At 41.2% G+C, this 22,569-nt stretch overlaps 1 protein-coding gene across 1 annotated transcript in view; it reads left to right on the forward strand.

The window, feature by feature from the left end:
* The window catches only part of LOC148328810 (nectin-2), a 112,757-nt gene extending 92,389 nt beyond the window's left edge, over positions 1–20,368 (forward strand). Inside the window, exons 7-10 of the mRNA XM_088306249.1 lie at positions 18,469–18,604; positions 18,690–18,750; positions 18,899–18,982; positions 19,594–20,368. Coding sequence (XP_088162375.1) covers positions 18,469–18,604; positions 18,690–18,750; positions 18,899–18,982; positions 19,594–19,806 — 494 coding nt within the window. The 3' untranslated portion in view covers positions 19,807–20,368. The remainder of the gene's footprint in view (positions 1–18,468; positions 18,605–18,689; positions 18,751–18,898; positions 18,983–19,593) is intronic.
* The last annotated feature ends 2,201 nt before the right edge of the window (positions 20,369–22,569 follow it).

The raw sequence follows: 22,569 nt of genomic DNA on the forward strand, positions 1-22,569 counted from the left end.
TTGCAAGCGAGAATGAAAGGCAGCATGACACAAACACTTGATACTCGAGCTTAAAGGCTTCTGTGTGACACGCACACACACACACACTCGCACAAGTTGTTCCTGTGTGTGAACTCGCCAGAATGTCACCATGAAGATAAATATCCCCACAATTAAAAGTTATTTAATCAGTTAATGCTGTAGTTGAAATTTGGTGGTCCTTAAGTGTGGCAAAAAAAAAAAAGAGTTAAAGAAAAGGGAAAACACCGTAAAATAAAGTAGTTGTAGTCCGGAAACGTCATCTCTGTTGGCGGGGGTTTCTTTTTGTATTTATTTTATTTATTTATTTATTTTTTTTCATTTTCATTTTACATATTAAAATAAGCAAACGATACCGCCCGAATGTGCCCTTTGGTGTTAGCTGAGCTGCTGTCGTATGACGTGATGCTGTCTAAATGGACAATTCGGGTGACGTCATCGCTGTTGCAAAAAGACAAATTAAAAGCAAAATAGAAAGCCTGTAAATAATCCTTTGATGTGAGCTGAGCTGCTGTCATATAAAATGCCGGCTAAAATGAATCACCGGCGAGCTACGACTGAAGTCTGGCGATGTGTCACTGCTCATTCATTTTTGATTTAGTGTGGCAACAGAGCCGAAGAACAAGCAAAACACACTACCAGTAAGTGTCCTTTAACGTGAGCTGAGCTGTCGTCTCGACTGAAGTTGGCTGAATTGACTCATTTACTGCCATTGACGGCTAAAGACGTCAAAAATCTTTATTTATTATTTTTTTTTACTTGGCTGCTCGTTAATGACTTAAACACGATAGTGACCAAAAGGTTGAAATCTGGTGACGTCATCTAGTGTATTAGTGGACCTTATTTTGTTGCAAAAAGCCAAATAAAAAGCAAAGTGCATGATGTGAGCTGAGCTGCCGCTTCACACGTACGACTACAGTGTTGATATTTGATGCTGGTCTAGCATGACCGATAAACACACACGGTAAACACATACGTGTGTGTGTGTGTGTACACAAGTCATTATTAGAGGTTTAGCGCGCGCTGAGCAGTCAGTCAGGCTCCACTCAGAGGAGTCAGCTTAAGGGCTCATTGCAGCTCCCCCGAGGAGACGCTAAACACCGGCGGCCGCTTAAATCCACCCGCCGAGCCTTCTTAGATATGCAGCGCGCACTCGCTTCCATTTTTAATAAGGCTGGGAGCGAAACACGGGCCAGGGGCGGGAGACGAAAAATAAGAGCGAGGGGATCGACAACAAGGAGAAGGCCGGATTTGGAGAGCAACAGAAAGGAGGAGAAAACAAGTCTGTTGCATTGATTTCTTGGCATTTTGGCACCGGCCCGGATTCGCCTGGAAAAGGCACAGATATGTCATGGAGGGTTAGGCACGGCGCCGCAGAGCTGACGCATGCACACACACGAGAGAGAGATAGAGGGACAGGCTCCTATACAGGCGCAATGAAAGGCTCACAAAAAAACATTTGTTCATTAGGAAGAAGAGCGAAAGGTGGAATGAGGGCATGATGATGATTTATTTTATTTTTTTTATGTAAACTAAGAAGAGTGGTGCCTTGAGATAAGAGTTCAGTTTCTTTTCGGGACAACGCTCCTAACGAAGAACATCGGTTATCACATGACTAAAATTGCTTACTTTCATTGCATAACGGACCAGAATCTTCTCCAGATTAATCCAGAAAAGACAGAAGTGATCTTTCTCTTTTGTTTTTGGCTCGTCTGACTTTGTAATTGAAAGCGACAAATCAAGCAGGAAATCTTGGTGTAATTATAAACCCAGACCTGAATTTTAACCACCACTTCAAAGCTATTACTAAATCCATCCATCAAATTATGTATATTTTTTTTGTCTCAACAAAAACATAAAAAGTTGATCAGGCTTTTATTTTCGGTAGACCAGATTGCTGCAATGCTGGAATATGTATCGTTAAATGGTTCAAGACCAAAATAGAGGCAAGATGTAACACCTTACTTAATACCGCCGATGAAGTTTTACGTCATGTCGCATGCTGAAGCTTCTCCTGATGAGTTTGGATGTGTTGTTCTTTAAATGTCCCGACAAAATGATTTTGTAGACTTCAGAATTCTAGGAGTCGTCTTTCCTTAAAATGTTTTGCATTGAATGAGTCCAACACATTTATGGATGATAACCGTAGTCACCTCTAGTTGTGAACTCCTGACGATATCATGCAAGAAGACCTGAGAAAGAAATTCAAAACCCTTTTCATGGACTGCAGATTGTATCCGACACATACTGTATTCGGATGATGAGCATAGTCACCCTCAGCTTTGAACTGCTTCCTCTGCCGTGCGAGGCCCAGCTTGGGGAGAATATAAAAAAAAAGTCCCACGAAAGCCTGTGATCGCACACTTGGGCATCAAAGCCAACTGGGTGGTGCGGGAATCCATTGATGTTGTCTGTGAGAGCGCGCGGTCAACCCGATTAGATGGACATTTGCGGCCTGCATGTGGCATAAAAAGATTTTGATGGCGTAGCCCGAGGCAGGACTCGTGTATGTTGAACCTCCAACGGCCCTAAATGGCAGATATTAATGTCAGCTTTAAGAGTTGGATTCCCGCCGCAGTTATTTAATCAAGTCTAATGAACTCCAACGCGCTCTTCCCCGCTACTCCATCTAATGACATCCAATACAAGATACTCGGCTCTCACCATGAGACGGTGCACTTAAAGCAACAAATACTGCGCTGTCCTCGCGACACGAGCCGATGTGCGGCTAGGCAGCCTGCGAACTAATGAAGAAAACGCCGTAGACAAGGCGTACTTTTCTTGCTATTAAGTTCTCTTGACCTCACAGACAACAATTGAAAATATAGTAACTGCAACAAAGAAGAAATAATAAAGTGTAGATTAATACAGTGCAGGTCTTTACATGAGCAGTTAGCTTGATGAAATAACACATTCCCATACACCTGCGTTCAAAATAAAGTACATACTTGACTTAAAATAAATGTTTGTGAAATTAGAAACACTCACAAAGACGAAAGTCTTCCAAGGCTCAAGTGTTTTGGAGTGCGTTTACCACGCCATGAGCTTCTCTTATGCAAATACGACGATATTTTCTCTCTTTTTCTTCGGAGGTGAAATACGTCAAAGATCCACTATTGCAACAGATGCCCCAACATCAACGAATTCGAAAACGATCCACATAAGGAAGAGGTCTTACTCTTACACTTTTATCAGTAGTTTTTTCAGCTTGCACTCAGAAATCGAGAATAATAAACGTGTTTATGAGGAAATATGAACTTGTTCAAAATGTTTGACTAAGACAAACTTGTGAAATATTAATGTCTCTTCAAGACATGACAAATACAAACGCAACAACAAAATTCTGTCTTATGTTCGATAGCTTCTACATTTTCAGCATGGTAAAGTAGACACTTGACACCTGAATGCTTGAAGATAGTTGTTTGACTTTGGAACGCCGTTGATGCTGCACTCAAACACGCTCCCAAAAAAAAATCTAAAGAAAAGTCTTAAATTTAAAGTCTTTGACTAGTTTAAAAATTGTAGTAATAAAAATGAACTCGTTTGGTACCATTAGTGGGCGGTGCAATTGGTACGTGGGTTTTAAATGGGGATTTATCCGATTTAATTCACCTCCTCACGCCGACACTATCACATCACAATGAGAAAAATATTACTCTAAAACACACCATAACGTCACCCAAATGGGCCATGTGCATCATCGGAATCAGTGTTTATCTAATAACAAAAGTGACTCGAACTTTTTTTTTTTTTTTTTTGTGAGCATTGACTTGAGTTCGAAGCACTTTATGGTGGCAGTGAACGCAATTGGACAAAAATTAAATAAATAAATAAATCTAGCAGACACATACCAGAAGCAGTCTAGCAAATAGTTTTATAGTTCCAAATAGTTCCTTTTTTTTTGTTTTTTGTTAATGTACTCCAGGTCAGTGCGTGTGATTCGGCCTTGTTATCCATGACCGCTCACCAATCGCTTCATACCTGCTACGACTAAAAAGTGCTGAATCAGATTTGACGGCACATACTATAACTCCCACCAGGCTCTAGCAGGCAGCCAGTCAGTGACACTCGAGCGTAAGCGAAAGCATCGCCATGCCAGTAGAGTCAAGAGTGAGCATCTCCCGTGTGTTCTGTTGTGAATGCTTCCGCCCACGCACCGCTGAATGGCAATGAAGGAAAACGTTAAGCGCGGCAAGAGCGCCCCCGTTTCACTGTGCACCGCTTGGGCTCTCAGCATGGTCACAGGTAGAAACGGATAAACACGCGGAATTATAGAAAAACAAACTGGAGGCTGCGTTGAGATCAGCGGTGAACAAAGTACACACACTTTGCTATGTAGTACTTAAATGTGTTTTCTGCACTGAGGGTCTCAGACCACACCCCACGATAGACGACATCCACAATGTTGTGACCAAATACTTAATTTTTCTATTTATATCATTTTCAACCGAATTTTAATTTATTAATTTTTTTGTCCACTTGGGGTCACTATAACGTTTTACGCTGCAGTATCTGTGAGGCTGAATGTGTGTTTGCTTTTAAAAGGCGGGGGCCGGTTGAGGGATGTGGAAGTCAGCGAATGAGAATGTATTGTTGGCTGGCTGTTAACTGGCTAAACTGTTCGCCATTCTGCGTGATGAGTGACGACCTTCTTCTGCCGGAGCCGAGCAAAAATGCTAGAATGATGACTTGTAGTACCGCTGTTGAACTGGAAGAGTGACAATTTATTGTAATGTCACATGATTTTTAGTAGATTTGTAGTGCTCCAACCCCAGTCTTGAGCATTACCTGCTGCCATCTAGTGGTGAACCCTATTATTACAACTCAAAACTGCTCAACGGCCGTAAAAAAATTAAAAATAAAAAAAATAAAATTAAAAAAATCCCCGTTATTAGAAGGCCACTCCAAGTGTGGGCAGCCTGTGGGCTGCCAGTACCGCGCTGTCAATTATACACAATTCTACCGTACTTTTGAAAACAGAAACTGTTTCCCTCTCATTAACTTTGAAGGTGTAGGAAGTACAGATATCGCTTCTCAAGTGTAGGCAGTAAAAATAAATACTCAAGTCGACATAACTGAAAAGTCAACTTCACAACAGTATCCAAGTATTTGTGCATCATTACATTCCATCACTGAATGAGCTCATTAGTTGATGCTGTCAAGAGACTTTCCTTGTGCCGCCCATGCACTTTTTATGCCGTCTTCTAACGTTGCTTTACCTCCCACGCATCTCTCTCACGTCCTCATCTCCTCTCCACTCGCTTCCTCCGACACAATGACTAACTCTTGACGCATTCCACAAAACTGAGAAATTTCGTATCTCAGACTTGGGAGGGAGTTGAGGTGTGTGTGTGTGTGTGTGTGCAGGGGTGGATGATGCAGTGCAAATTTCCACTATGTCAAGAATGTTGCTGTAATTTTTAATGGAAACGTGCTCAGGGACAAATTGTTGTGATTGATTTTCCAAATTTAAGGCCTTGGCACTCTTGAATTCGTCAAGGTTCTTTGACTTGCTCAACCGCGTGTTCAATCGTGTAATCGCCGCGATTGTGTTCAGGAATGTTGGAAATTCCTTGAGTTGTTAAATAGTGAAAAGTCTCTCGTGTTACCCTCCAGCCTGGTAACGGAATCGATACGATGTTGAATTACGAAGTGAACATGCTCAGGCGTGAATGATGCAGCGCCTGTTGAGTTTAAAAAAAAAAAAAAAAAAAAAAAAAAAAAAAAAAAAAGGTTTTACACTTGATTTTGCGACTTTAATTTTCTTAACGCTTGACAGCGAAAAGACACGCAAATCTTTGTCTTGTCTAAGCTGCACTCAAGTGCGGTCTTGAAATCAATGTGATTTTTACCCCCCCCCCCCACCTGTTATTAACTCATTCAATGCCATTGACGGATATAGAAGCCAAAAAAGTAATTGTATCATCATATCATCCAAAGTCAGGCTTTCGTGAAATAAAATGCGAACATCCTATCCTAACATCGTCCAACACCGTCAGAGAACAAGCAGGAACAAATCGAAGTCAAAAGCAATATTTTGCTGAGCTAAATATAATAAATAGAATTACAGTGGATCAATTGTCACCAACGGCCGAGCTGATAACATTTTGCAAACTGCAGATCGATAGCTCATTCATTCAAATTATATTTGAGAGGCACAATGCTACAGCAGGCTCTTAATTCTTCACAAATCAAAACGTTGCTTTTTTTTTTTTTTTCAAATTTTGATTTGCTATGAGTGTGATAGACAAGATTGGTTTATGTGTACATTTCATTTCATGAAGCCCTGACTGTGGATGATATGACAATAATTCTCGGCTATGTTGATTTGCGCGATAAGGTGTGAAAGTAATAATCTTGATTAATGCTCAATACAAGAGTGAAATATTTCAATGTTATGAAGGATTGTTTCATATTCCGCATGCAGCTCAATAGGATCGACACTTAATTAGATTGATGGTCTTGCTAAATCAGGTGTGGGCAAACTATGGCCCGGGGGCCACATGCGGCCCGTTAAACGTTTTAATCCGGGCCGCCGTACTTGAAAAAAATTAAATTAATAAACCTTGTTAATGTTTTATTTTCCAAATACTGTGGTTTTTCAAAGACATATATTGTTGTCATGCTTTTGTTCGCTTTCATTTAAAATTAAATGTATTTATTTTCTCCGATGAGGTGAGGTGACCAAAACACTCCATCCATCTGCTCCAGGTCCGTCCCTTTGTCAAATTTTAGAACCCATTGTGGCCCGCCAATCAAAAAGTTGACCCACCCCTTTTCGAAACGTATGGTGACACAGCATCCAAGTTCCTCAGTGGAATGTCATCGTGTGGAGACTATTTATCTGCACTACAGAATCATGTTTATTGAAATTTTGTGGTGCCCAATGGGGGGGCATAGCTCCGCCCCTGGATGACACAGGCAACCATGCTCAGGCACAAAATACCGTACAGAGACATCCGTGTCAACTTAAGTGTGGGACTTCACGGTCGGAAAAAGTGGCCGATCACTCATTACTCGGCACGCAACACAGATGTTATTAACGTTGACCACCACTTGGAGGGGTAACTGTGCGGAGGCAAGAAAACTGCAAGATGACATGTCCGCCAATTGGCCATGACATGCTTATGCCGAGGAATAGACTGTCGTTCCGACGACACAGCGCAGTAGCAGGGAGGCGGGAGATGTGAGGGAGGACAGTGGCGTTGAACTCGGATGAGTGGCGGCTAATGAGGTGAGAGTGCCTTTTAGCCAGAGGTGGGAGGCCAGGTAAACGCAGGGGCTTCTTCTCACTGGTTACGTGGAGCCTCAAAGCTCAGCGGGTAAAAAAAAAAAAAAAACAAGTTTGTAATCTTAGCCACCCAAGCTAGTGGTGTCAAACGTACGGCCCGCTGGCCAGAGCTGTCTCGTTAAGGGGTACAATCCGGCCTGTGGGGATTGAACGCACTACTTGTTTCAGAGAAATTAACCGTTGTTGTTGTTAACGTTGTCCAATGGAAAGTGGAACTGACATTTACATCAATGACCACTTAAATGACATTCTTGAAATTGGATGTCATTTAGAATTCGACTTCTGATAATAATGCATTCATGAAGGCCAAGTTTCAGGAGAAACGTTAGCCTTATAGCTAATAGCTAAAAGGCTAACATGATCAGTTTTCGCAAGAACAATTAATAAAGAATGAGATGAATTCTTTTTCCGTGGCTCTTAACGGGCCAATTCTGTGCTCCTGGTTGCAATATTTGGATTGACCTGTTGCTAAAATGCTAATGTTACCAAGCCAAGTTGCTATCTGTGAAATCAAACGGCTAGCTTAGAAAGCTGAGCTAACAGGCTGACCACATGTTGCTGGTTGCAATATTTATGTAAGCTGTTGTAAATGACGTTTATGAAGATAAAATATTATGTAAGCTAACATGCTAATGTTACAAGGCCATTTTACTGTGCTGATAACAAGCTAGGCTAGGCTTTTGTATTGGACTATTGTCAAAATGTTTATCACCAGGCCAAGGTGGTTTTCCTAGCGTTAACTAGCGAACGTAATCAAGTTAGCTACACTCACCCGCAACATTTATGTCTACTTAACGTTCATTTTATAAGGCCAAGTTACTTGTTATGATTCTGACAAGCAATACTAAAGAGGCCTAGCTTCATGCTCCTTGTTGTTATGCTCGATTTTCTTCTCTAACCTTAAATTCATACTGCAAATTGGTGTTTTGAAGCCTTTATCTTAGCCTAATGCTGTTTGTTCTCGTACAGAAAAAAACAAGAAGAGATATGGTGACGGGAAAATGGTTTATATAGTGACATATAAATGGTCTTAAAATGGATGCAATCTATGACTCAACATTTGAAAGCAGCAATGCCTGATAATGTTTTTTTGTGTTTGTTTTTTGGGGGCAGGGATCCAAAAATACATAAACACGGTAGAGTTTGGATAATGTTCTAACCTTGGGCCATTGACATTATAGATTTCGTTTTGTTTCTTGTTGTTGTGTACTAAACTCCTCCCGAGTCTGCGTCTCGAAGAATAAATCAATCTTCTTCCTTAACACTCGCCTGTCATCTTTTATCCTTCGGGCTGTACTGAGAAGTTATGTCTTGTTGTTGTCAGTCAAATCTTATTTCGTACATAGTCTTGCTTTTCATATTGTTTCGCAAAGTTAACTGCTGTCATTAAATTTATTAATACGTAAAGATGCAATGTTTTATTTTTTTGCCATTTTAGCCGAGCCGTTTTAGTTCCCCTATTTTACCGACCATATAACTTGTGTTACAGGCTACATGTAAGTGATATGTGTGGCAGTTTGATGTTAATATGCCAATGACTATTTGTTACGAAAGTCATGCAATGTTAAAAGTTTTATGTTTCTGAACAATTTTCATTTAAAATACTACCCACTTTAATCCCAATTTCGACATGATCAAGTATCGGTGCTTGGTATCGGCGTATACTGAAATGTATGCACTCCTGAGATGGTATTAGCCTAGCCATGTGCTTTGAACAGATTTAAACGCATTACATCAAATTAAACTTGTTAAAACACACATTATAAATGTATTTGAACGCAAAAGAAATGTGGGCACAGAAAATATTGCACGTATTGTAGTGTCTTTAAGAAGCAGGGGCCGGTGAGGTGGCGCGTGAGTTTCAGGGCGTGAACTGGGGCCGACAGCAGCATCAGCCTGAGCTTACTCATCGTGTTTTACTGTTCTCAAGGTGTTTGATAAAAGCCAGAAAAAAAAGCGCCTGTGACTGTGGCTCTACTTCTCTTGGACTTTAAAACATTATAACTGATAAAAATGACTGTTGGGCAGAGCGGCACGATGCCTTTGTGAAAGTAACCTGAATGCATCATATCGCTTGCATAACAAGCGTATCGCGTATGTGATTCTCCCGTGCCCGAGAGTGCTTTAAACTGTTTAATGATACCTTAGTTGTTGTTCACTAGCAAACTAAACACACAACAAAAATAATTTAACACATTTTATAATGAAGTATGAACATCGCTAATGCTAACGTCAATGTAAAATCCCATTGACATGCTAATGAGAACGTAGCATCGAGTGATATTCCTTCAAATAATAAATATTCCCACACAAACGCTGTCGGAACACACACACACACACAGGTAACACAACAAAATTAAAAGACACAAATTGTTCCCCATCTGTGAAAAACGAGCTTCGCTGATCTGAGAAGATTTCTTCTGCGCTACTTTGAGCCGCACCCGTCATGTGTGCTAACCTTGTGCGACGGCACATCCTTTGTTTCCTGGAGTAGCTACATTTGACTCATGCTCCTACTCTCCCACTCGTTTTTTTTCCCCTTCTCTTCTGCTTATTCTCTTCTTCTTTGCGTTTGTTTACGGCCGCTTAAAGTGGACTGTAAATATCGACAGGCAGACGACAGACAGAGGCACTCTGCGACCTTGTCAGAGAGAGAGAGAGAGAAAGAGAAAGAGAGAGGTCCTGCCTTCTCCCAAGGCAACCAAGTGTGCTGATGCACTGTGGCAGGCAACACACTGTCTTCCCCAGCAACACACACACACAGACAAACAACACACCACACATAAAGTGTCTCCCATTTACCACCACGCGGCTTTTTAAAAAAAAAAAAAAAAACGACTTGCCCAGACCGGGCTTGGTGTCGTCGGCTGAGTAAATGGAAAACTCCAATGCGATTTGGAATTATTGGTGTTTTTCTTTTGCGTTGCGTTTTGGCAATACAAAAAACATCAAATAAAAAGGATTTGATTGCTGCTAAGACCGCAGTGTACCTTACTCGACTTCAGTTGAGCCAGCGACATCTGGTTGTTGCGGCGTGCAGAGACCGGCGTCAATGGGGCAAGTTTCATATTAGGGGTTTAAATTAGGGTTAGGGTTTCAAATTAGGGCTTTAAACTTGGGATAGCGTTTTAAACGTTGGTTGGCATTTCAAATTAGGGTTTCAAATTCGGGTCAGGTTTGTAAACTGCGGAACTGTGACCCCCTCCATATATAACCACGTGTCTGTATTAGACTGCCCCCAGGTGGCCAAGGCGCGTAACTAGAACTAGCAGCTCAATGTTTGCTTTAGTGATGGGAAAATGAAGCTTCAAATTTGTTTCATGAACCAGTTGTTGTATTTTTGAGTCCTGTAGATGGCACTGTTGGTTTAAATAAAGGATTTAAAAAATGGCATGGCAGAGTGCTTTCAGCCCAATGTTGAACAGAGTGCCATCTACTGGAGACCAAAAATACTACAACTGGTTCATGAAGCAGATTTGAAGCTTCATTTACCCATCACTAGTTTGCTGATGTAAATCAAAACAGTTTTATGCTAATAGTGTCTATTTTTTAATAGACATCCATCTTATATAGTTTTATTTCTTTCCACTTCAAATTGTTTATCTTTACCTTTCGAGCGGCGCCTTTAACAAGGGCTGCTGAAATCAAATGAGCAAGTAGACTCGCACTCAAAGCAAAACGACTTGGCCGTTGTTCCTCTACTTTAGTCTAAAGTCAGAATGTCAAAAACGTGAGGTGAGTGCGAGTATCTGCAGTGCAGCACATGCATTGATTGTGAATAATTTACGCGCATGTGCGCTGGAGATCCTCGGCTTGCTTTATGTATGCTGTTTTTCTTTATGCTCCGCACACTCTCTGCTGCTCGGCTCATTATTCCGCACTCTTTGCGGTGCGGTCTCGGCATCAATAGATTTGCAAAGGGTTGTGCCCAGTTAACCTCCCAAATCCAAAGGCTAGGATTTCTCTTAGTGAGCAATGAGATTACACGCGCTGTTCTTTGACTTAATCTCCTTCAGAGGCCATCAATTTATTCTGTCCTAATCTCATCTCATCTCCAGGCGCTGCGCTGGTCGCGTGCGCGCCTCTCGCTCACTGTGGGAAAGAAGATCCCAGGGACATTTTGTGTCCGCTTTCGGTTTTCGAGCCTTTGTAGCGCCGTTGAATGAATCGAGGAGGAATTTGCCAGAGGAGATTCGTTTGAAAAGAAAGTGAGAATGGAAAAGTGTCCTTTAAAATGGGCTAAAATGGCAAAACTACATAAAAACAGTTCCTGCATTTGTTCCTACAGACAAAAAAAGTTCCATTGAAAGTCCTTTTTTTTTTTTTTATCGCACGTTTACCTTATCATCAATATGCCAACCTTGAAGACATCTTAAATACTGAGGGAGTGCTGTTTGGGAAGGTTACGTAGAACCAAGGACACTCGAAACAAATGAATGACAATATGTCAAATGTATAAAAGATCCACTTTTAAACATCAAAGGAATTGAGGCCAACAACAAAATAACCCCATATTTCGATTGGTTCATCGCCGTCCTTCCATTGGTTCATCGTCATTGACCAATGGGAAGTTAGTGCTCTCCTACTTATGACGAGAGACTGGACGTGGCGCGGATTTACAATCAAAATGGCAAAAAAGGAACGGACAGTCAAGAGGAAATATTGAATTTCAATTCATGCTGTTTGCAAAGGCAGCATCTGATTGGCGAGCGTGGTGGAAAAAATCAAATTTGTCGGCGTAAGTTGTTTTTGGAGAATAGACGGTCCATACTGCCCATTCCCCACCATCCACCAGCATTTTCCTAGCAGAGAACAAACGCACATGCCCATAAAGATTGACTGGTTTAAAGTGTAGGAAAAAAATCCAAGCAATTTTATGTACAGCAGTTTTGGAACCATGACACTTTTCATTATATGTGAGGATATTTGAAGGACTTTTTAAGACAAAAAAAAGCAAAAAATAAAAAAACAGCAAAAAAAAAAAATTATATATATATATATATATATATATAAATAAAACTCTGTCATGTCTCTGAGAAAAGTTTGCTTGGATGTAAATTTTTGAAGCAAAAAGAGAAGATTTTGAAAGAGAATACGAAATCAAGCAAATGTTTGCCCGTCTTGCACATTAATGGTGTTGGTGATGATCAAACGCCGCGGGTGTATATAATTAAACAGACGCTACTCGTCTTCCTGACGAGCATGCTGTGCCGAGAGAAACCCGGGAAAGGGATTTACGCGAAACCGGACAATCCCCGTCCCAGAGGTCACCCGAGGCTTTCGGGGATATTTTTTTGGACCGACTGTCCCTTTTTAAAAAAAAAAAAAAAGTCAAGCCAACCCATTAGGAATTGATTTTAGCTACAGTGGGATTGTCCCCCCCCCCCCGCCCCCCCCATCAACCACCTAATCTCTTAAAGCGAAAGCAGCCACATTATCTGACTGAAAGTTTTCTACGATGGATCTGCAATGAGTGTGAAAGGAATGGCAATTTCAGAACGCTAACTTTTTGTATGTGCGGGGGAGGTCAGGCAGGGTAATAAAAACAGGCTTATCTCCACTTGTTAGGCACCGCAGATAAGAGATGCACGAGGAGATGGCGCAGATTTGGGCTGTTGTATTACGCCAGCCAACAAGACAAATCCCAAATTATAACTGCACGGTGGTGTGGGGGTGGGGGGGGGTCTGGGCTGTCGAGGTTAACCGAAGCTTGTCCTGTACGGACTAGCCGGGCGTCACGTGATCACGTGATCACGCGGGAATGGGAGATGTTTTTGTTTTTTTGCCGCTCCTCAGTGGCGGGCGATGTGACGATATTAGATCGGGAAGGACTTTAATGTTTTGACGATCTCGTCAAACCAAAATATCGGACATTCTATAAGTCTTGCTTGTGACGTGTACCCGACCAACCAATCACAACTCGTCTGCCTCCCTGTTTTTTTTTTTTTGTATACCGCTGTTTCCCAACCTTTCTAAAGCCATGGCACATAAAAAAAGCAAAAATATTCACAAAATATGAATATAGCGGTTAATTACATACCTTCTGTATTCAAAGTGAAAGAACATTCGATTGGAATCTGTTCCTATATGTGGTTGGCCTCGATCACAGGTGTCAAACTCAAGGCCCAGGGGCCGGATCTGGCCCCCAGCCTCATTTTATGTGGCCCGCGAAGGTCAAATCATGCGCGTCAACTTCCTGTTTCCAACACATTTTCTTTTCCACCTTTAACAACATTGAGATATGAGATATTGCTATTTATTTGTTAGCAACTCTCCCCTTTTAAAATGAATTGAAATCCCTCTGTGCTTATCTGGCGCCAGCCTCTTAATCACAGCCTTCATCTGGCTTGCCTCTGCATCAACACACACACACACACACACACACACACACCCACACACACACCCCCCCCCCACACACACACACACACAATGCCATTCTCCAGAACTCCACTCCACTCTCCAGACCCCCCGACGGCTCTCCTTGACTCATCTGTCAATGAGTCCCTCTCAGGCTGAGTGTTCCAGCCTCACTCTAACTTTGAGGTCATCCAACCAATCTGTCCACTGTCATAGTTTAGAAAAAGAGTGAAAATAAAGTACAAAGTAGAACAGGACTAACGGGGCAACTCATAGGCAGACTCATCTGTTAGTAATTTGGATCTCATTTTACAACGGCCTTCAATGTTTGAGTCATTGGATGCTTTAGTCTGTGAAGATTTTTAGTCAACCAGGTCATGGTGATCTGGAAAATTCTTTGGAAAGGAAGTTTGTCATTTGTCAGTCGGTTGGTTAGTTTGGTCGAAGGGCCCACTGGATGGTTGGTTTGTGGCTTAGTCTTGGTCAGGTTATTCAGATTTGTCGGTCGATTTGTTGGTGAAGTGGTTGATTGGTTTTGGTTGGTTGATCGCTCGGTTGTTCAGTCGGTGTGACTTTCAATCTTTTGGTTAGTTCAATAAACGATTGGTTGGTGTGTCAGTTGGTATTTTTGTTGATTGGTTTGTAGCTCGTTTGTGCTATCGAAAATACACAACATCTGAGCCCCTTGTTGATGTTTTAGCAAGCCGGCGGATTGTCTTCACTGCTCGGTCCTTGCTCTCTGATGCGCATTGAAGACAATTGAGGAGCGACTTATTTTCCGCGGTGAGAATAAACTTTCAGGTCATTTTAGAAGCATTGAGGAACGAGGAATGTTACAATTAAGAGAAAATAGATCCTTCCATTGTGCCGTGCTCTCGGCGTCTCTCAGCATGCGTTGTTGTTTTAATTATCACGTTTGATTGTGTGATCATTTCTGTTGAACTTTTAACACGCTTGTATAAATTAACACCTGAACAAGTTGTTGCTCCTAGCTTCTGTAATTGTTGCTATTTGTGGTGGCGATGCCCTAAGTTAAAATGATAGGGCTCTCGTACTGACACTGATTTTTGAACCCTGAACAAAAGTGAAGATTTTGTTTTCTTTTACTTTAAATACAGCTTTGATACGCTTACTGCGCAAGCTAGTTCCACGCTATTGATCAAATGAGTCTGCGAGACGCACGATGTTGCTTGCTGTTGGGTTATTCAGTCACCGTAGTCTGGTGGTTGATTCATCAGTCGGTCAATTTTAATGGTTGGTTGGTCAGCTGGTTGATCATTCGGTGGTTTGGTTTGTTGGTTTGTGTATTTGTTCTCCTCTGGACGGATGGTTTGTTGGTTGAATGGTTGATTACTCAGTAAAAAAAATCTGGCAGTATGTGATGTTCACTACCGATACTGCACTTGACTTGAGTCCAACCATGACAAACATGCTTGTCAAATTAAGCTGACGGTAATCATTTCATACTTCACAAAAATCCGTTGAGTTATATCCGCATTAAAGAAATTCTATGCAACCATTTATCGGATCGAGAAACCCTGAGAGAGGAAATAAACGAACATGACCTCCTGTAATGCTGGAGGTAATAAAAGTTCAAGTATTCCTTGACATCCATGTGTCAAACAACCCGGCAGGATTTTCAACTTGCTCAAGTGGATCTGCTATCATTTCTGACACTTGCAGCCAAGCATCCATCCTCATCTCCTCTTCCTTCAACTACTCCATCTTCCTCACCAACCCCACTACCTCCTTTGGGCCCCATGGCAGAGCGCGCGTGTAAGGTTGAGTGTAGGGTCAGAGCGTAGAGGACGGATAGGAAGGTATACATGTGTAACTAACAGGCTGCTCCTCACATTGATCCGCCCAAAGGAGCAACACTGACCTTTTCACTTGTACGCTTGGAATGTGAACTTTGTCCACAAACAACACTACTTGATTCTGTCAGAGTGTTGCCGCATTCTCCCCCTTCGCCGAGATGCACTAGCTATTAAATATGCATACACGAATGCGTGTGCGGCGGGTGTGGTTTGTTGCATGAGCACAAGAGTGTCAATGTTCTCTCGTCTGAGCTGCGTCTTTGTGAAAATATGTCGGGGCCAGCGGCCAAGATGCAATACAACAGCAGCTTCCGATTTATACAGTGGCGGCCGGTGGTATTGCAAATCATCTTTCCCCGTTGAAAGGAATGAAAACGCCATTCATCTGTTCCAGTCGTCCAAAAAAAAAAAAATCATTTTGTATTTTTAATACAGTAGCTCCATAATATTTCACTTTATAAAACATACAGAAATGACATAAGATAAAATTAAGAATCGTTTTTGCTGCTTTAGTTCAATCAATGGACATTGTGCTGTGATGGGGGAAAATGTTATATTCATGAGCCCTGAATTTCAGCTCAGGCAGCCGCATCTCCCGGCATTGCCACATACATAATTCCATACAGTATTTCTGAGGGGAATTGCAGATACCTTCCAGTGGAGGTGCTTGCACAAAGTGTGTATACACACACGAGCCTGACTGACACACACACGCACAAAGGCAGCGCTCTGTGTGGTTATTTCATTACGTGAGCCAAGCGGAGGGCGCGCTCGGTTCACGTTGACATGCTGTAAATTGGCCTCGCTCTCCTTGGGCTTGCTCCCTTGCCTTCAGGATTCCCTGGCAGAGTTCATCAAAGAGGCGGGGAGCCCGTGTCAGCCTCCTTCCCGCTGAGCCACAATGACACTGCGGGCCATATCATGATGCCGGTTGAGATAAAGGGTTGGACACAAAGTGGGTTCAAATGGGTGGAGAGCATCTCAGGAGCCAAAATGGAGGACGGTGGTTTGTTGATGGGGGAGGAGGGCGCGTGGGGGGGGGGAGACAATTGTTGCAATGAGGAGCAATCACACTGAAATCCAAAAACAAATCCTTCACCGGGATCAATTGGGTTGTATTTGAGGCGGCACAGCACCATCATGTGGACAGAGGTTGACACTACACACGATGACGTCATTTGAAGTGAAGGCCCCATGCAAATGAACAGAACTTTTGAGGTTCAAAAAACAAATATATTCATGTAAAGCAGATAATGACACATTAGACAGAAAGTCCATTTTTTTCTCACCATTTAATATTTTATCGTCAGTATTTACATGAAGTATATGTATGGCAGTAAAGGTAATCCGATGTGGTACTTTAATTGTCAGAAATCAGATTTTAAACGAAATAAAATGAATTACATTTGAATTGCCATTTTCACAATAGTACGTTTTATAGTTTTTATTACTAAATTAGATTAAATTTATCACACAAAAACAGGAAGTTAAGAATCTTTTATTTTTCTAATGTCTTTGTCAACGTTACTAAATAATTGTAAATATTTAAAGTATTGATCTATTGCATTTTATTTTTTTCCACATTTCTTCTGTCTTGTTTTTTCCTGTTAACATCTGTTATTTTTTTGCAACAAATATATTAACAACATAGTATACTTATTGTTATTAGATTATAAAATATGTCACATACTTGTTATACACTGCATTATGTTTTTATGCATCTAACACAATGGATTCAGCTTTTAAATCTCACAATTTGTGACACGATATTGTGCTTCTAAAGATACTGTATAAGCACACCACGTGATGTTTTTCCCCACCAAGACGCGTAAATGTGATTTGCATGACAGTAAATGAGATCATGCAAAAAAATGTTTTCTGCTCATTTAATCGTTGAGGTCCTCAAATATTGCATCTTAGGAACAAAGCACATGAAGGTACTTCAGATTGTGCAACACGAGGAAAACACTTTGTGTAGAAGACGTCTATTGTTAGAAGAGAAGTGTAATTAGGCAAGCACTGAAACACAAAATCGTGTCCTGCCCAATTAGCAGGAACACATTTTGCACTCATCAAGTCATCGTCACGTCTTCTCTGCCCTTTAATCGCTTCCTCATTTGCATAATCCCCCTGGGAAGAATGTTGCTTAATGACATCACTCTCTATGAGGCCCTGTTCTTTGCATGTGTGGGTGAGAACACTTGTACGTGTGTAGTACTTTCCGTGGAACCGAACGCATGCTGAGTGCTAGCCATCGACATTTCAATAAGGGCACCCTTAGGAAGCGCTTCTTTCTAACTAGGCTAGTAATGACATTTAATATTTCATAAGTGTAAATGTCTTGTGTTCGTAACAACAATGAGCACAGGGATGATATGAGCGGAGTGTATTCAATTCAAATTAACAATCAGCAGCACTTTGGCAATTAGAAACAATTAATCTAAAAATAAATAAATAAATGAAACCAAGAGGCTTCATGCTGTTTAATTTAAAAAAAAATCACTGACACACCTAACAAAACAAATGTGTGTTTTTGTTTTTAAGATTAAATGACGTTTTTACTTAAAAGTGTAATATAACTGAACTGTAACAATTGTTCTGTATTGGATTCAAAACCAAAAACGAAGCCACTGAGACATTATGCAGAACAAGTGCTATTCTTCGTTTGGCCGTATGACTGTACGGTGACTGTACTGCCTCCTGGTGGCCAAAGCGGGCACACCAGAATGAGCAGCACAATTAATTGAGTTGCAGCATTACATCATACTCGGAAACTGTTTAATTCTTCACATAATATTTCATTATTACTACTGTGTGTTTTTCTAATGTACAATAATATAGATTGCTATTTTTTTTCATTCTTAAAATCAACACTGGTGTTGGCTGGAATTGATTAATGACATTTGCATTAATTCCAGTGGGGATGGAAATTCATAAACTAAGATAGCGCTGCAGCTTAATTAACATTCTTCTTTCATTCCCCAGGCACCCGGCTTCCAGAGAAAGGCGCCACCACAGGCAGCATCATCGGCGCCATCATCGGCGTCATCCTCATCGTGGCCATCATCGGCACGGCCATCGCCATGTACCGCAAACATCGCGCCGGCAAGCTCAACGGAGAGTGAGTGTTTGGTGTCGTGCCTCACGTCCACTTTTTCTGAAGCGCTTAGTAAACAAACAAAAAAAAAACATGTCTTGTTTTGCAGCGGCCCCCCCAAGTACAAGCCCCCGCCGCCCAAGAAGAACAACAAAACTGCTCTTAAGCCGGTTAGGTTTTATTGGATTTCCCCTGAAGGGATTCTAATGAGTAATACATGACATTTTAATTAAATTAAATAAAAATTAGATGAAGTAACATTGTGTAGTCATTAGTTTTGAAAATGACTGTGTGTGTGTGTGTGTGTGTGTGTGGCAGGTAACCACCAATAACGCCCCGACTGCCGAAGAGCGCCTCTTGTATAACCAGCACTACGGAACCCAGGATGCCGAGCCGGTCACAGTAAGAAACCTCGCGGCCCACTCCAACTCAAACTTCATGGGGAGAACTTTTTTTTCAAGCGCACGCGAGCCGCCATTTGCCTTTGAGTTGTCGAACACAATTCCATTGTCTACCACTAGATGGCGGCACACTATTTAATTTAACATTTAAAGGAAAGAGAAAGATGAGGAACGAAAACACAAAGTTCACCGTAGTTTTTGCTAAAGATTATTTCATGTCACTTCCTCTTTAATCCTGCTTTTCACGCCTACAGAAAGCAGTGGTCGTAGGAACATTTTATAATGCGTCCCTGCACATAGACTTTAAAGTGCTATAAATGCTCTAAAAAATGGCTAAGCAACGTTTAAATGCATGTAGGATATTTCAGTGGTGGGTTTCATTTATTGTGGGGTGGTCTTGAAAGTCTTTAATGAACTTTATATGCATTGTGAAAGTAAAAAAAAATTAAACAGACGCCACTCAGTCGAGATTTAAACCCAGGACCTTTGACTGCACGGCAGCCTTCCTAAACACTAGTTCACCGTCCTGCCAGCTTCTTATTCATGACATTCTATTTTTTAATCAAATGTCCATCGTTCGATAAGCAGTGACAGCTTTTCCTTCCAATGCAGGACTTGGATGTTTCTAACGACGAGGACAACGGCAACGGTGGGGAGGGCGCGAGGGTGCACTTCTATGCCGCCGCGCCCTCCGGGTGGGACGACCCCGGCAACGGGGAGGCGCCGCCGTTCTATGAGCGCAACAGGAACGAGCCCCCCGAGTACCATCAGGGTAGTGACGTCAGCCGCGGGGACAGCTTTGTGTCTCCTGCCATGTTCGTGTAAGCATATGTGCCACTGTACAGGAATGTGTGTGCGCACGTGTGTCAGTTAAAAATGTGAATTTTGTGATTTTTTTATTTTTTTTTTTTAAATGTGTTTGTCAATTTTACCATTTTGAGCCAACAGAAGTACAAAACCTTGTTTTTCGGGCGTGCGTCGGGGACGTTTGAAGTGGACATAATTTATTCATGTTACATGAGAGTGAAGGAATGCCATACAGATGATCGCTGGTATCTGTTACTTAATCTTTTTTTTTTTTTAATACTGTAGTTTAACTAGCATCATGATGACCTGGATTACAAGGTAAATCGGGATTATGGCGTTTATTACAATCTCTACCACTGTAGTGAAGGATTAGTTCTTTGTCTAAAGTCAACAAGGCCTGCTAGTGTACTGATTTAAATGGGTCAATCATTTGAAGGTTTTTCCCTCCCTCGCTCTTTTCAGTCGTTTTTGTACATGTGCTGGTAATGTTGCGAAATCACTTATTTAAAAAATATATATATTATTGATTGATATCCATGATTTAGAGGTTTTGTTGAGTCAATAAATGTTTTTTTAAACACTTCTGTAATTTGTTTGTACTGTAATATTTTCTTTTATTCATCAACCTGGAGTATTTAAATTAAAATAATGCAGTTCAGTTTGAATTTGCAATGGCATTTGATGTTTCCACCCTTAAAAATAGCTGGGTCAATGTCGTAACTCAACTGTTGGATCAAAGGTTGGGTTAAAGAGACAATGCATAGAATGTTTTTTTTTTAAAGATGATTCATAAAAAAAAAAGAAAAACACTTAATTTAAATGATATGTAAAAAAAAAAATGCTCTATTACATCAACGTACATTTCTTTTTATAATCGTAAGTGTAGCAATTGGTCCAGATCCTTTTGGACGTAGCTGTAATTCTACCATTCCTCCAGCCGGTGGCAGTGTCGATCTAAAACGAGGATTAGAAAGCAAAGTTGAAAACGGTATTTGTAAAAACGATAGTTTTGTTTTCCTATTTTTGAACTTTAAACAACAAAAGGACGACAAATGTCTCTACACCAAAGATGAATATGTTCGCGGTCCAATGAAAACCACGTAAATCTCGCCTGACTCATCTATTTCTATCTTAAACTGCACATCCTCCGGTGAGATGAAAACCTGCCATTTTTAGAACAGTGTGATTCATTTCCTGCATGGAGACTGACTGCACCAAAAAAGAGGCTTGAATATCCTTCCACGTTCTTGATCACGTGTGTACCTGTGTGTACACGCACACGCACACCCACTTCAGTCCAGCGTCCAACAGATCAACACTATAATTTTACTGTTTGACACGATGTTGAGTGGACCCACCATTCAGATACAGAAGGCACAAAAAAGTCTCAAGGACCCATTTGATCAAATGAGCTCTGATCAGAAAATCCTAGACAATGACAACTTATTTGTGGGCAAAGCATGCCATCAAATTTTGAAGATTTAACTTGTTTTATGTCTCTTAAGAAAATTCCAGGCAATGACATTCTGCTGCATGACGAGATTAACCGACTGATTGGCGAGGCAGGTAACTGGCGAAGGCCGAGAATAAACATCCTCTCGCTTCTGCGTTGCTAAGCCGGTTAAAAATAGCGACAGAAGAGAAGACGCCGAAAGGATTGAGAGAGCTGCACTGGATGCAAGGGAGGATGGAAAGACTTCCGGGAAAGCTGGTGCTTGGAGAATAAGCGGGTCACCGCCACCGGACAAACAAACAAAAATGTGGAAGCACACATAATGGATCCATCATCATGTGCATGACCATGATCAGCATGTTTGGCTGTGTGCTGCTCGCTTGGTTGGTGAGTACACTTAACACACAAACACACACACACACACACACTCACACATTCCTAAATTGGCTACAGGCCTGCTTGAGCCTGATAAGGCCCAGGACGGCACTAATGACCTTGGACGTCTATTTCAAGTGCTAGAAAGTTGTGATTGGTTAAGTAGCAGTTTTATCAGAACCCTGTGGAATTTTCGAGGGCGACTACTCAATATAGCCTTGCTATGTCAGATACACCGGCAGAGCAATTCCTCAGTTTATGTGGGGGTTACGTTCCAGGTCGCCGCTGTGATAGACAAAACCCACAAAGTAGCAACCATATATTTTATTAATTATTTATATTTCATAGCTTTATAATATGCATAAGATTTGCTGGTATTATTTTTACATTATTGGGGTCGCCATCGTTACGTTCTACATTACCGTATCTGTGACTGACCGAATGTGTATGATACTGTGAAGTCAAAGTCACACTGTAACAGATTAGAAGGGAGTGAAATTGATTAACAGTTAACTATAGATAGCAAAAAAAATTTAAATAAGAGACTGTCTGACTGACAGAATGGAGCTAGAAGTAAAACAACACCTGCTCCGGGTATAACAGTGTGAAAAACTCGCGCAGCACCAGCTAACTTCTAGCTAATTGGCAGAGAGAGCTACTTTATACTTTCTGTACCTGAAAAAAACTTCAACTTGACTGAAATAATTTTCAAAGTCATACATAAAACAAAGTTTTTATATTCTTAACCCTGAGTTTGAGCTAATTTCAGCTAACGTTAGCTAGCCTATTTGCGTCACTTCTCTCCCATTTTGGCATTAAAAGAGCGGTTAGCCAGGCTATCTGTCGATGCTTTTAATTCCTTTTACTCATTGTGTTTTCATTTTACGTTATATTGAATTGTTTTTGGCGACTTAAACTGTACGATAGCGGATAATGGTGCTACGCGTAAACAA

Source organism: Idiotropiscis lumnitzeri, chromosome 10, assembly GCF_059441095.1.
Source record: "Idiotropiscis lumnitzeri isolate Australia: NSW breed Sydney's pygmy pipehorse chromosome 10, RoL_Ilum_1.0, whole genome shotgun sequence".
Taxonomy (NCBI): Eukaryota; Metazoa; Chordata; class Actinopteri; order Syngnathiformes; family Syngnathidae; genus Idiotropiscis; species Idiotropiscis lumnitzeri.